The sequence below is a fragment of the Phocoena phocoena genome, chromosome 4, assembly GCF_963924675.1.
Source record: "Phocoena phocoena chromosome 4, mPhoPho1.1, whole genome shotgun sequence".
Classification (NCBI taxonomy): Eukaryota; Metazoa; Chordata; class Mammalia; order Artiodactyla; family Phocoenidae; genus Phocoena; species Phocoena phocoena.
In genome coordinates this window covers 77,046,944-77,062,192 of record NC_089222.1, presented here as the reverse complement: position 1 = coordinate 77,062,192, position 15,249 = coordinate 77,046,944, and the positions used below count along the sequence as shown (strand labels likewise).

Sequence of the window (15,249 nt, the reverse complement as noted above, 5' to 3'; positions counted from 1 at the left end):
ACGTTCATTTCCTGCTCTCCAGCCCAGGGGCTTGTTTGGCTATGCCCTGTGCCTGAGCACTGCCCCACCGGGCACAGTAAATGGGCATCTGGACGTCCAACAAGGAAGGGTATTGCTGTCTACCCATGCCCCCCATCCCCGTCACAGGTGGGGATACTTCTCCCCCAGGCCCACGCACGTCTCTCTTGTTCTCTCTCCAAAGGTGGGAGATGACCCACTCTGGGCTGGAGGAGTGCATAAAGTTTTCCAGGAGTGCTGAGACTGAATTCCCATCAAGATGGGGGAAAGCAGCCATAAAGCATAGTGGGACAATCGACAAAAACTGAATATGGGACCGTGGGTTAAACAGTATCGGTTCAATGTTAAATGTCCTGATTTTAATAATTGCATTGTGGTTATGTTCTTAGGAGATACACAGTAGATATTTAGAGGTCAAGGGCATGATGTCTCTATTTGTAAATGGTATATATATATGTCTATATGATGAATGGTGAATATATATGAACAGATATAGTGTATATATAGTATACAGTGTATATAGATACATAGATATGAATATTTGATGAATGATATATATATATATGAGTTTATATACAGAGAATGACAAAACAATGGAACAAAATGCAAATAATTGATGAATCTAAGTAAAGGGTATACAAGAGTTTCTTGTACTATTCTTTTTTTTTTTTTTTTTTTTTTTTTTTTTCGCGGTACGTGGGCCTCTCACTGTTGTGGCCTCTCCCGCCGCGGAGCACAGGCTCCGGACGCGCAGGCTCAGCGGCCACGGCCCACGGGCCCAGCCGCTCCGCGGCACGTGGGACCCTCCCGGACCGGGGCACGAACCCATGTCGTCTGCACCGGCAGGCAGAGTCTCAACCACTGCGCCACCAGAGAAGCCCTCTTGTACTATTCTTGCACCTTTTCTGTAAATTTGAAATTATATCAAAATAAAGTTAGAAAAAAATTCCCATTGAGAGGCATGCAGCAAAGACCCTGACAGGTCTCAAGATGCAGGGAAGCAGGGAAGCATGCCGGCTGTCACACTCTTTTCCCCCAGCTCTGATGGCAGTCAGACCTCTGTCCCCGCTGGTGGACAGTGTCCACTGTGTGGACAGCACAAGGGATGGCCCTGAGACTATGGAAGGCACAGGGTGGCGTGGGAGGAACGGAGATCAGGGTTGCCCTCACGGTGCCCACATGTAACTAGGTGTGAGCTGTGAGACGCTGGGCAAGACAGTTTAGTTCTCTAAGACTCAGATTTGCTCATCTGTAAAATGGGAACAACTATTTGTAGCTCAGTTGAATAAGACTTGCCTGAAGTGACGTAGATTGAGTGGCTAAGGTGATGCCTGTTGCATGGGTGCTCAAAAAACTCTTGTTTTGTGTGACAGGCAGGTGACTGAATCGGAGGCCCTCACGATAGTACCGGTGCATTCCTCCCTCCAGCCTCCCCTCACAAGAGGAGTGCTACAGCTCCTCCTCAACCAAACCACATTCCTCTCCTCTTTCATAACCTTGCCTAGCGTTTCCCTCATCCCAAAACCTTCCCAGATGACCCCCTCCTCACTTCTGTACCTGTGAGTTGGTGTCTGTCAGGTTAACTTGTACTCTCGTCAGTTTTCTCTCATCCGACCCCTTGGGTTTGGGCAAATCAGCTTGGCTTTTCCCTCATGCTCCCCAGAGCTAGGCAGCAGCGGTGCCCCCAGGGGCTCTCAGGCCAGTGTAGACAAGCACCATCTACTTTCACACCTGACAGCTCCCTCACAGGACCAAACATCCGAGCTGGGGAGGGGAGGGCATGCAGACAGGCATCTGGCCACCATCTATTTGATTAGGAAACCACTCAGCCTTCCCTCGGTCACTGGAGGAAAGATGGATTTCCTGGTTAGATTAGGTACTTCCCAGCCCTCAATGAAAATGAACACACATACACAGCCAGACCACTCAGCAACGTGAGAATCTGGGCTTTCTCATGCAAACAGAGATGTCTGGGACTGGGGACGGCAACGCTAAGAGAAAAAGGCAAGTTGCAGAGGTGTACAGGCTGCATAATTCCATTTCTGTGAGAAAAAAATCCAACTGAAATATTTGCATGTGAATATTCAGAAAACAGTAATTGTGAATTAATTTGAGGAGGTGAGTGAAATTAGGGGTAAGATGAAAGAGGGCTTTCACACTGTACTTGGTAAACTTCTGTACTAGTTAAAATGTTGAAACAAGAAGGCATGCATATTTAACTTACGTAATTGATAAATCATATAAATTATCCCCCAAAGTGAGAAAAGAACTGGGGGTGCAGGCCTAAAAGACACTCCCTTCATTCCCTATCTCTGGGCAGCTGCCTTCTCAGGAGCCTCCTGGGAAGGAAGCCCCACAGTGGTACACAGGCACCCAGGAAACTCTGCAGGTTTCGAAGGAAAAATGCTGCTAAAGCTCTCAGTGCCCCAGGGAGTGACAGGCTGGGATGATGGGGGCCAGGAGGCGTGGGCCGGCAGAGGGATTCAACACGGCCATTACTATACATAGAGACACACACTTCCATTCTTTTGGGAGTAAGACATCTGTCTGTAACTCCACCGTGAAGGCTTTCTACACAGAGTGAAATTCCCCTTCAGCAGACAAGCAGTGTCAGCTGGAGCTGATGCAGTCACGAATGTGTTTGTTTGCCACGGAGATGAAGCACTTGCAGTTGCCCCTTCCTCTGAACAGCACTGCCCACTGAGCCCCCTTCTCTGCACCCTTCGGAGGGGAAAGACCCATGGCGCACAGACTCCACCAGAGCATCCTGCTCTCTCCCTAAAGGCAGGTGATGGAAATGCCCTGAGGACCTGGGCCGGGGGCCCGCGGTGGTTCCACATTTAATGGAGTTAGAAGAGTTAGACCCGGTTCTGCTTCTCAAGACCGGCGGTGCCAGGGCACCGGGCTGCCCTCTGGACAGCTTGTTTCCAGCTTGGCTGACAGCACCTTGGAATGGCCCAGGAGCATAAACATACACTGAAGCCGGGATCCCACTGCCAGAGATTCTGATCTAATTAGTCTGGGGTGCAGCAGGGAGCAGTGGTTTTAAATGCTCCCCAGGTGAATCTAACATGCAGCCAGGGTGGAGAGCCCCTGCCCTGGAACTGCACGATGACAGCTTGGCTGGGGTTTTCCACAGCCTTCTCTTCTCCAGGGTAAAGAGCCCAGGTCCCGGGTCTGCTCACTGTCTCCAGTTTGTTTTTCTCTTTCACGGCTCTCCTCTGACCCCACCTCACTTCCCTCGGGATCTCACCGGAATAGATGTGCCAGAGCTGAGGACAGGAGGCTGCTGACCTTCCCGCTCGAACTCCAGGCACTCCTGCTTCTGCCCCCAGGAGAGGAGAACAATCACATCAGACCCAGTTCACCATTACTTGGCGCTCTCATGAGAACCCATGTCTCTCCCGAGGACTTTTTCCCATAACTAAATAGAACACAGGCCCAAGAAATCCTTTCGGAAGATAAAATCATTAACCCATTCTCACTAGGTTTTTCTTAGAATTGTTTATGCATTGTCAACAACTTATTATTAAACGTCCACTTTTGATAATCGGAGGCTCCCAGTGGTTAAATATCCATGAGAGGGCTTCCCTGGTGGCGCAGTGGTTGGGAATCTGCCTGCCAATGCAAGGGATACGGGTTCGAGCCCTGGTCTGGGAAGATCCCACATGCCGCGGAGCAACTAGGCCCGTGAGCCACAACTACTGAGCCTGCGCGTCTGGAGCCTGTGCTCCGCAACGAGAGGCCGCGACAGTGAGAGGCCCGCGCACCGCGATGAGGAGTGGCCCCTGCTCACCGCAACTAGAGAAAGCCCTTGCACAGAAACGAAGACCCAACGCAGACAAAAATAAATAAATATCCATGAGAAATTATCATTCCAATTTGGCTGCCCTGGCATACTGAAGGCTGAGCGTGCTCCCCGCCCCCCAAAAGCTTGGCTGGTATGTGCATGAGGAACCCAAGCTCCTCACTGGGAAGGTAAATAGGTTGCTTTGAAGAGATGAGAACAAAACTAAGTTACAGAACACTGCCTTGTAACGGAAAAAGAGAGGCAGCCTTTGAATTAATCTAGCTCACTTCCCTTTATTAGTATCGGTAATTAAGAGTTTGTCTTGTCTTTTGCTCTTTTAAAACACAGAGTGTGTTGGGGATGCCCAAGCAACTCCATATCTTTTGTTAAAATTGGAGGTTTCGAAGCATACTTCTAGCAAAATTAGACCGATAATTAATCAGTAGTGGAAGCCAGGGCTGCATTATGACCTTTGTGGAGTCTAAGCACTTTTGCCTCTGAAGGCTCCTTCCCTTCACTAAAGAAAAAAAAAATGTATATACTTACATACATACATACATAAATTATATTTTACAGCTGCACTGGTATAAAGATGAATATATTCATGTTATGAATTAAAACATTTTCTTTGACCTGAAAGTTAAATTTTTCCCGAATTTTATAAGATATTGAAATATTTTTGTGGGCCTGTAAAAGCACCGTGGACCCTAGGCACAGTGCCTAAAAGCTTATAATGGGTTCTGGGGGAAGCCAAGATGCAAAATGAGGGAGAGAGCCAGGCAGAGTCATAGGAGAAGCCCCTTCCCTGCTTGGCTATTTAGACCACAGCTGCAAGCTTGTTCTAAGAGATGGTGGTAAGGCCTTTCTGTGAGCAGGTCACGGCACCGGCATCCTGAAAGGTGCACCCCTAAGTTGGCCCAGCTGGAGGCCCACGGAACTTAAAAAGGAGGAAGGAGGATGAGACACAGACACGTCACCGTGACCCTGGGAAGAGGACAGCCAATGGCAGAAGGGGGATGCTGAGTGCTATGGGGGCTCACGGGAGGGAAGAGTTCCTTTCAGCTGGAGCAAAGACAAGCTCAGGGATGAGATGACTTTTCAGTGGGAGCCTGTCCCACAAGAGAGGTGCCAGAGCAAAGGCACAAAGGGAGGAACACAGGGATGTCCGGTGCACACAGAGGAGCTCAGTTTGGCTTGAAGATGAAACAGGAGTAAGGAGCTGGGGGGCAGCGCTTGGAAAGAAAGGCTGAGGCTGGATGTCAGAATGTGTGCTTACACGTGGCAGGTGTGCCAGGATGGCAACGTGTGAGGGGTTCACTTCCACGGGACTGGTGGGCTCTGGGGACCGCTGGGCACTCCAACCAGGAGTGACCTGATCAGAGCCACTGTGTAAGAAGGTCTATGTGGCAGGAAAGACTCAACTGGGAGAGATTAGGGGAAGGTCTCCCAGGGTTCTTGGTGGGAAGCAGAAGAGGCCTGAGTGACGCTGCCAGAGGATGTGGATGTGCAGCACCACTCAGGCCTTGGAGAGGTGGGAGGGGTGAGAAAAGGCCAGTGGTTCGGTCACCGGGAGCTCACAGGGCACCAGGGTGGTGGCAGGGTCCAGGCTCCGAGGAGCACAGGCAGGGAAGCGGCCGGCCCTCAGTCCCGGGTTTGCCTGGAAGAGCTGAACGAGTACTTACTCTCTGTTCCTAGCACGGAAGGAAGAGAGCTCTTTGGCCTCCGGGCTTTCATCTCCAGGGCCTTGGCGTTCTCACTGGTGGGGGCATCTGGAACAAAACAGGTTAACGACAAACATGAGTAGGCAGCTGCCCAGGGGAAGAAGCAGAAGAGGCATCGCAATAAACATCCTACCTCAACCCCAACAGGTCCTCCCCGTCCCGCTCCACTCTGAGGGCCCTCAGCGCCTGCTGGGCTGGCCAGGCACCTTCCTCTCAAGAGAACCAAAGAAGGAGTGTCCTCGCCACCCGGCCTTATAAATCAGGTGCAGAGCACAGCTGCCCTGAAGATGGATGGACAGGCTACCCTGGGAGCTGGGTAGCGCTTTCGCCTCTGCTGCAGGCACGGGCCGCCAGAATCGCATCACTGGCAGGGCTGGGGGACAGTCAGAGCCCCTCTGCTCACCAGTGCCTATCTTCTCCCTTCACTGGGTCTTAACGCACTTGGGCTAAACATTCTGGATTTCCAAAAGCCCGCTCTGTGTAGAGAGGTCTCTTGAACAGGGGAAGCATGGGTTGCTGCCCTGGCCTCGTGGTCTGGAGGGGGCTTGCAGCCTGTTGTCTCTGACTCTTGTACCGAGGGACACTGACAGACCTCCAGACCAGATGAAGGCCTCTGAGCAGGCAGCCGGCATGCCTCATGGGCTCTGGACTGAGCCCTGGAGCCCTGTGGGGGCTTCTGCACCCTCCCCAAAGCAGAGCCACTGGAACCCTGCAGCAGCAGCCTCTGGGCAGAGCTGAAATGCTGCCCGGGTGAGCGCACAACTCCACGGGGCTGTCCTCCGCTCCCCCTCTTCCCATTCATGCCCAGTGTGGAAGATGCCGGGGGAAACCCTCCTTTGTCAGGGCAGCAGGGTGACATAGCACTGGGCTGGGTGGAAAAGGCCCTCACTGGGCCGAGAAGAGCCTGGACTCTAGCAAGCTGCTGGGACCGGGATAAGAAGGGGCTGGCTGTACCGCTATCACTGGGCTCCAGCATTTTCCCCACAAGGAACGCTCTTCAGGGACTAAGCTGGGAGGGAGCCTCCCCCTCCCAGCCCCTTCCTGTGCATCTTTTTCCTGCTCCTGAAGAGGAAGCGCAGAGGGAGAAAGGAGGGGGTGGGACTTTCCAGCTGCCGCTTGGCCACATTCCTGTGGCCTGTCTGGGGAGGAAGGGCCATCTCTCTGTCCCCGCCTCCACGGTGGGGCAATTCCAGACTCTAACACGTGCTCTCACCTAGACTGGGCTTCTGGGGCTTTGCGGGGTGGGCTCGGAAGCACAGAACTAGGGGCTGGGCGGGTACGCTTCGCTTGACATTTGCAGATCAGGCTGCCATAAACCAAGGTCATGGGGTGAGTCTATGGTTCCCTGTCTGGGGCCCTCCCTTCTTCCCTTCCTTCAAGACCAGCACTTCTGACAGCACCAATGACAATTTAAAGAAAGGCACGCCCACAAATGTCTTTGTTTTCCCCCCTTTTAAGGAAAAGGAGGCAAGGCCAGAGTGTGCACAGACAGTCCTCTCTTCCTTGGCATGAGTACTCGCTTTGCCGTCTTTTTCCCGGTGAGTTCCGGGGCATCAGAGGAGGGAGACAAGGAAGGAGCAAGATTTTTTTTTTAATTGATGGGGAAACTGAGGCATAAGCAAGCAAAGGAGGAGAGGCCCAGTCTTCCTGGGCTCCTGAGAGAAAGGAGATGGGGACTGAGATTCCTTCTCTCCTCATGGGGTCATGATGGGCTTTGCTTCCAAGCGTCATTAGAGTAGGGATGGAGAGAAGAGGGCTCTGGTTGCAGCTCTGTCATCAGCAATCCTGGGATCGTGGGCAAATCATTTCAGCTGCCCCGGGTCTCTGTTTCCACATTTGTACAAGGGAAACTACACTTATTTTCTCTGCCTCACGCACTACAAGGCTCTAGGGAGAGAATGCGTGCGACGGTTCATTCATTTCTCCTGTTCGCCACATTTCCTCGCCTCCTTTCCCAAATCCGCTTTAGAATCCTCCACCTTCACAAAGCCCTCCTGGATGGGCCCCTGCTGTATGTTTCCTGCCTCCTCATCTGTCCTCAGCTCTTGGGTGCCTGCTTTACACTGACTTGTGCGTACACCACCCCGTCATGTGCTTTGAGCCTTGTTTGTAAATGTTCCTTATCTTTCCGTCTGGCCGTGAGGAAAGGGGCTCATGTTTCCCTGGCTGACCAGGCACACCCCCAGACTTGGAGCCCCACAGGGGTGCAACAAGCCCCCTCTTCCCTCTGCAGCACCCCCGCCCCCTGTGGGCTGTGCCTGCACCACGAGCCACTAGCCATCAGTCTGTCCGTGAGAACCACAGCAAGGAGTGCGCTGAGAGGACCACGTGCTTAATCAGAACCAGCTTTGTGCTCACATGGCTGCCCAGGGGATAAAAATAATAGTAATAAAAGTTTAAGAGCAGCATGTATTTTCTGTCTATTTTAATCGGTTTGTGATGAAACTGAACTCCATTTCTAGATCTGGGCCCCAGGGCTGGAGTCCTTTGCTGGTCTGCTGGTGCCCCCAAAGAAGCAGTGGGGAGGAAGGTGGTGGTGTGAGGACGGGGGGTGGCCTCAACATAGAGAGGAAAACGTGTCCTTATATGGACAATGCCTCACCCCTTCCACTCCTGGGCTAGCTCTGGGCTCAGCCTTCCAACGCAGCATTTCTTCTTCTGTCTCCCCCGAGAGAGGTCATTCCCAGAGCTGCAACCCTAGGTAGGGGGAGTGAGGTCTTGGGAGGCTTCTGGTGGGTGGTCTGAGCTTCCAGGAGCCCCAGGAGGGGGCAGGGCAGAGGGGCTGGTCTCTCTCTCTCTCTCTCTCTCTCTCTCTCTCTCGCTCTCGCTCTCTCGCTCTCTCGCTCTCTCGCTCTCTCTCTCTCTCTCTCTCTCTCTCTCTCTCGCTCTCGCTCTCGCTCTCGCTCTCGCTCTCGCTCTCGCTCGCTCTGCCCAGGAGCGAGCAGCATGCTGGCAAAATCAGGAGGGAGAGAGCTGTGGTCAGGATGAGTGCCTTCCTGGCTCTGCAGGCTGGTGACTGTGAGTCCTTGGGCAAGTTCCTGACCTCCTTCACCAGGAAACAGGGAATAACAACACCCCAGCAGAGGAGCGAATGAGATGCCGTGCCTGGCACCATGCTAAGTGCTTTACACCCCTGTTTCGGGTTGAACCACACCATTCACCAATATTCAAGTGTTTTTGACCTACTAAAATAGCAATTTTATTTAGTTCAACCTAATACATTTTAGCTGCCTGAGACAATATGAAGAACAAATGGGAGTGGGAGGAGACTGAGGCCAACAAAAGAAGTGGGGGTCGGCTCAGCCACAGTCACAAGGGCTCCCTGGCCATGGAGGCAGTGGACCACAGTGGCTAGGAGCCAAGGTGTGGGTTTAAATCCCTACCCAGCTAGTTATTAGCTACATACACCTCAAATTAGGCTTTAAACTCCCTTCTTACAGTTGCAAATCACCCCGAGTTGCCAAATCCAATGGCTAATGCTCAGGCTTAACTTATTTTACTTGGCAGAGCCTTTTGACACAATGATCTCCATCATTCCTTTCTTATTGAAATGATCACCCTTTGGCCTCTGGGACACCCCTCTCTGCTTGATTTCTTCCTGTCTCACCATGGCCAGTCCTTCTCCGTCTCCTTCGCAGACCTCTGTCCTGCCTTACTTGTCAGTGTTGGACTCTCTCCTTCCCTCCTCCATCCACATCCACCCCTGGGGACCTCATCTACTCCCAGGCATTCAGTGGCCTCATGAAGATGGCTCCTCAAGTCCTGCCTCTAACCCCGACCTCCCTCCTCAACTCCAGATTCATCTAAAGGTCAACCTACGCGACAGGCCCACTTGGATGTCTAATGGACACCTGAAACTTCACATACACGGAAGTCTTGACTGTCCCCCACCCCTACCCATCCTGATCTTAGTAGGTGGGACCACCATTGACCTGTGCTCCCTCATGAAAACTAAGGGTCATCTTTGACTTCCCTTTCTCTCTATTTCCAATTCATCAGCAAATCTTATCAGCGGTACTGTCAAAACATTATAAATCTGGTCATTTCCCACCTCTTCCACAGAGTCTAAGCTGCCATCATCTCATGCCTGGGCTATTGTGGTAACCTCGACTCTGCTCTCCCTCTTACCCCTCCTGGGTCTGGTCACAGCCTGAGTGATCCTTTACAACGGCCAGGGCTGTCCCACCGCACTTATAATAGAATCCAGCGTCCTGGTCACAGCCTACATGGCCTTGCAGATCTGGTCCTCCTCAGTCTCATTTCCCACCACTCTGCCCCTGGCCCGGGGCTCGGCCACCCTGGCCTCCTTACCTCTCCTTCTGGGAGCGTCTCCTGTACAGTCTCAGCTCAGGGTTTTGCTCCTGTTCCTTAACCTGTGCCGTGCTACTGCTGGGACGCCTTCCCAGATGCCTTCAGGCCTCTGTTCAAATGCCTCTTCCTCAGAGAGGCCTCACCCTCTCCGACAACAGCACGCTCCCCCATCACCCTGCTTTGCTTTCTTCACAGCATGTGTTGTTGCCTGAGATCGTATGACATATCTGTTCATCCTTATTTTTGTCTCTCCCTCACTCGAATGTAAAGGCTCTGAGAACAGGAACTTGTTTCATTCACTGTTTTTAACCCCAGCCCCAGGAGCAGAGCGGGCACTGACATACGGGTTGAGAGAAGGCCCATGGGGACGCCACCCCCTACCAAATTCACACACCAGCCTCCATGGTTACAAGGCCCCTGATCTCACTGGTAGCTGAGGCCCGATGCCCTTGGCAAGGTGGTTGGGAAGGGCGGCCTGATCTGCCCGGTCTTGGGATTTGGGCCTACAAAGGGCTTTGCTTCCTTACCTCTCACCTGGGTCTGAATGAGAGGGAGTGGGCCACTCTGGCCAGAGGTGCAGAAGGACTTCCCAGCAAGAAGGGCTGTTAGTAAGGAAGACGTGGATCTCTCGGAAAGTGGACACTGCCATGTTACTCACTAGACAGGGAGGCCATGCAGGTGGTGGAAAGGTGCAGACTTTGGAACCAGACACACCTGGGTTGGAGTCCTGCCAGGGTAACTCATGCCAGGGAGTCATGTGACTCCCTGTGCAGGGTGGCTCGAAGGGCCTGGGCTTTTGGATCAGAGACACCCAGGGAAACAGCATCTCCTGCTTACTGTCTGAGTGACTGGGGAAGGCTGCTGACCCTCGCTGAGCCTGGGTTTTCCCACTGAGAAAGATACCCTGCCCAACCGCTGCATAAACTAAAAATGCACAAGAGTTTCTGGCCACGGCAGGCCATGGCAGGTCTTGAAGGTCAGCTTTTTCTCCTCCTGGGTGAGTTTTCTGACAAGTCCTTACCCACCCCAGGCTTCAGCTGCCTTCTGTGGTACAAGTTGACATGTCTGCTGCTAACCTGGAAGGAACGGCGGTATGACCATAATCAAGTGCACAGGGCTTCCCTGGTGGCGCAGTGGTTGAGAGTCCACCTGCCGATGCAGGGGACACGGGTTCGTGCCCGGGTTCGGGAAGATCCCACATGCAGCAGAGCGGCTCGGCCCGTGAGCCATGGCCGCTGAGCCTGTGCGTCTGGAGCCTGTGCTCCGCAACGGGAGAGGCCACAACAGTGAGAGGCCCACGTACCACAAAAAAAAAAAAAAAAAAAAAAAAAAAAAAAATGCACAGAGCACGCTTTTTCTTATGGAAACAACCCAAATGGCAGGATTAAAAGAGCCAGGTGTGCTGCATTATGAAGGCTACCTCCCTCTGTCTTTCCTATAAGAGGGAAGTAGTAGTGTGGCTAATATGGAACAGCCAGTGAGCCAAAGTCATCTTCATGAGGTCTTGAAATATATCATTCTATTAGCCACAGATATATAGTCTAAATGGTGTCCAGCACAGGCTACGTGAGTGATAGTGAGTGACTGTCGGGGGCAGGGCCAGCCTGACATCAGCATTAGCTGTGGTCCTCACCCCGAGATGAGAAGGACCTTGCAGCCCCTTAGGAGGGAAGCAAGACTGGTCTTATCCAGAGGTTTAGCAGGGCAGCTGCAGGTGGAGAGCAATGGAAGACCCTGCCCAACAGCTAGGCTTCAAAGTTCAGGCAAGGTTTCTTCTTAGGGCAAGTGGTTCTTCACTGTCTTTTAATTCATGACTTCTTTTAAGAATTTGTTTGAAACCTGTGGACCCTTTCTTCAGAAAAATGCTCTAACCCACAAACACATAAAAGTTTGCCTATAATATCAAAGGGTGCATGGGCCCACTGGGACCTCTAAGCCAGGTACTCTCGCCTAAGGGTGCGGGGAGAGCTGAGAGGATCGGGGACATTATGATGGCTAAGATTAGAAGGAGACTAACTTAGGGGCAAAGAAAGCCCTTTAAGTTGCAGAATGAATTCCCAAACCTTAAAAAAAAAAAAAAAAAGAATCCCCAAATGTATTCTCTGGGGAAAAAGGAAATTTTTAAAAATGAGCCATTTGCTCTTTCTGGAAAAGGTGCTGACACTTTGCAGATAAGGAGAATGAACTGCAGTCCTGCCTTCAGCTAGCCATGTAAATAGGACCCAAAGAGGCTAGGGATTCCCAAAGCAGATAACCTCATTAACAGGCAGGGCTTCCTTCTGGAACCAGCATGGGTCCCAAGTGTGGCACTGCTAGAAATAGGTTTCTGGGGTCAAGTTCCCAGAAACACTGTTTTTTCAATTGCAGTACCTGTCTAGAAAGAAGCAGAACTCTGACCTGGGTGGGTGACAGGAGTAATCAGAAGCAGCGGCCCCTAGCCTCAAAACATGTGTTTCAAGCCCCCTTCTGAACTGACCATACACTTTGACCCATGGAATCTGCTCCCTTAGACTCCAGAGCCCCTGTGACAAACACATTCACAGAACTCCAGGGAGACACCCACAATATTCTACAGTTTCAGGTTTACTGTTGGCTACTGACAATTTAATTTGTGTTACCATTATATGTTTTTTTAAAGAAGACTTTGGTTTTTAAGACTCTCTTTTCTTTTCTCCCACTCATTAGGTGTCACGGATCTCGGCTTTTATGATCAGGAAATCATATTACAAAATCCAGAATGGAGACAAGGATTCCACATCTTGTGGAACGGGGGTGAAACAGATTAGGGGTTTAGAAGCCAAGTGATTATATTCAAAGTCAGAGGAACAACAAAACTGGTCTTCAAGATGCCTTATTTGGACACTAGCTTTTAACGTGTCACTGATAGTTACTAACCAGGCGTTTCAAGGGCAAGAAATTGTTTCCCCCAAACTACCTTTTTAGACAGTTCCAGGCAAGTAACAAAATACCAAGAAAGGGCACTGGATTGCAAGTCCCAAGATGGGACTCTGGCCCTGGCTTGGCCCTCAGTAGAGCAGGGAACCTCATGAGGGAAGCTTTCCCTCTCTGAACAGCCCGGGTGTCCCGTCCCAAGTGAGGGTGGTGGCCTAAACCATCTACTTCCAAGCCTCTTATTCTAACCCTACACAGAGGAGAAAAGGAAAGTCACAAACACACTACCTGCATTTCTTTAGGACAAATCCCCATTCCTTACAGCTTGGATTCGCCCCTTCCTCACAAGAAACTCCACTCAGACCTGGTAAGCCTCTCCGTCCTCATGCGTCTCTTCCTCTCCCTCTGCTGTATTATGAGTACTTTTCTCTAACTGCAGAGGCAGGCCTGTCCCCGTTACCCGAAGCCTCAGCCCCTACTCACCTCCTGGAGGAAGTGTCCCCACTTGGACCTCACTCTGCTCCCTCTTCCTCACGGGTCTGTCCTGCTGGCACTGACACTTGTTCTCTGCGGCTTGTAAAATACTATGTAGTCATTTTCCTGTGGGTGTGTCTTTTCTCCTCCTGCCCTGTCTCACCCTTTCCTGCCTGGCCATGTGGGGGTCAGGACTGGGGAAGGGGGACCAGCAAGGTGAGCAGCCCTCTTCCCAGCCGGGGGCAGGGCTGTGAGGTCACAGGGGACCACCAAGTAGAGCTCGCACTTTCCTTCCTGTCTCATTGTTTTGCAAAAGATGGTTTGTCACCCACAAAGTGAATGCCTCAGGTTGGGATGGCAGCCTCGGCTGCAGCCCTGTTCAGGTACGGTGGGAAGGGGGCGCTGAGAAGCGGGATTCTACGTGTGGCAGGGGTGGGTGGGCACGACCTACCGTCCACAGTGACTTGGCAGGAACACTCAGCCTGGCCGGCGCTGTTCTTGGCTACGCACTTGTATAAGCCTCTGTCCTCGGGCAGTGCCTTCTCAATGGAGACGGAGCACAGTGAGCCTGGGTGGGAAGAGGAACATTTGTTGAGTGGACCGGGTCTGAACCCAACACCTGCCGGGCACTTGGAGCATCAGAGCAAGAGTTATTCACACGCCCAGAAATCAGAGGCCCTGTGGGAACCAACCTGCTCGCCCCACCAGAGCCAAGGCAGTTTTTGCTGATAACCCAGATTCACAATAACTGATCCCTAAGTATACCCAACCGCCCCCGACCCAGGCAAGTTCTCTCATGGGGATATGATAGAAAGGTAAGAAGAGAGAGAAAGAGCCTCTGCCTTTGGAGAGCATCAGCACAATAGAAGGGGCAGATGGACCCAGGCCCTCACACTGGATGTCACCGAGAGAGACAAGCAGTAGTCAGGCTCAGGTCTACAGACTGTGGTAGGGACACTGGCAGGTGAGGACACTCTGCCCTGCTTACACCAATGCTTCTGGGAATGCATCCTAGAAAAGGGCATTTTGAACAAAGAGGTGAGCGGGGGAGGGCAGGAGCCCCTGTCCAGCAGGGACACTGGCCTGTGGGCTGATCTGTTGGGAGGAGACAGTGACCAGCCTGGGACCCTGGAGCTGGCTTTTCAGGAATGGTATCTGAGCTGAGAATCATGGCCGATGAGGGGCGCTGGGCTGGGAGAGGGCCTCTGTGGGGCTGCCTCTCTCAGTGCAGGGTCCTTTGGTCCCCTCAGAGAGGGATGGCCTTCTTTTCCACAGGGCTACCCTTGCCCCAGCACACCTCTTCTGACCTGACTGAAGGAGGGGTCAGACTGGGCATGAACAGAAGTCTGGTCCTCACCCATCCTAGCTCTCTCATCCCAGGGCTGGCTACTTCCCTGGGGGACACGTTTGGGGAGTTTCCCTTAGGGTGTGGGGATACACCAGGCTGAGGACTGGGCTCGCTGGGCCAGGCAGGAGGGCAGCAGTACCCTCGTCCCTGCCATCAGACAAACACACAAGCCAGCAGCACGGCGTCCTGCCCAAAGCTGCCCTGTCGTCAGGGCAGCCGTCATCATACGAGGAGAAGGATACAGCCAGAGCCACGTGCATCCTGCCGCCTGGAGCCACTGGCTCCGGCCACCTCCCTTTCCGCCACACTGCCCGGCACAAGTCACTGGCTCTGAGCGGGCAAGGCTGTGTGCATCCCAGGTGCGTATGCGAATCAGCATGGCCTTTGATCTCAAAAGTCCCCGCAACCCCATGAGATGCACAGACTTGACCCCATGAGATGCACAGACTTAACCAACAAATACCAGGATATTCAGAGAGAGGAAGGGTGATGTCAGTTCTGCCCAGAGAACCTCACTAAGGCTGGAGGAGACCTGGGTAAGGTCTTCAACAGGGAAACCTCAGTCCTGCCGACCCCTTGGGGCAGGATGGCTGATCTGCGCCCCTCCCTCCTACACTCTCATTGAGACCCCACCTCTCAGAAGGACCTCACTATGCTCTCCCACCAGGGTCGGCAATGCCTCAGGATCTCTTCTC

At 52.5% G+C, this 15,249-nt stretch overlaps 1 protein-coding gene across 8 annotated transcripts in view; it reads right to left on the bottom strand.

Annotated features, from left to right (window-relative positions):
- MYLK (myosin light chain kinase) overlaps positions 1 to 15,249 on the bottom strand; it is a 178,841-nt gene that overhangs the window by 58,006 nt on the left and 105,586 nt on the right. For 7 of the 8 annotated variants that reach the window (XM_065876030.1, XM_065876031.1, XM_065876035.1 and 4 more), the window contains 2 exons: positions 13,658 to 13,774; positions 5,491 to 5,577 (listed from right to left, as the gene is read on the bottom strand). In XM_065876030.1, the coding sequence (XP_065732102.1) occupies positions 5,491 to 5,577; positions 13,658 to 13,774 (204 nt within the window). Of the gene's footprint in view, positions 1 to 5,490; positions 5,586 to 13,657; positions 13,775 to 15,249 lie in introns of all 8 variants that reach the window. The other variant, XM_065876032.1, reaches the window with a different exon arrangement.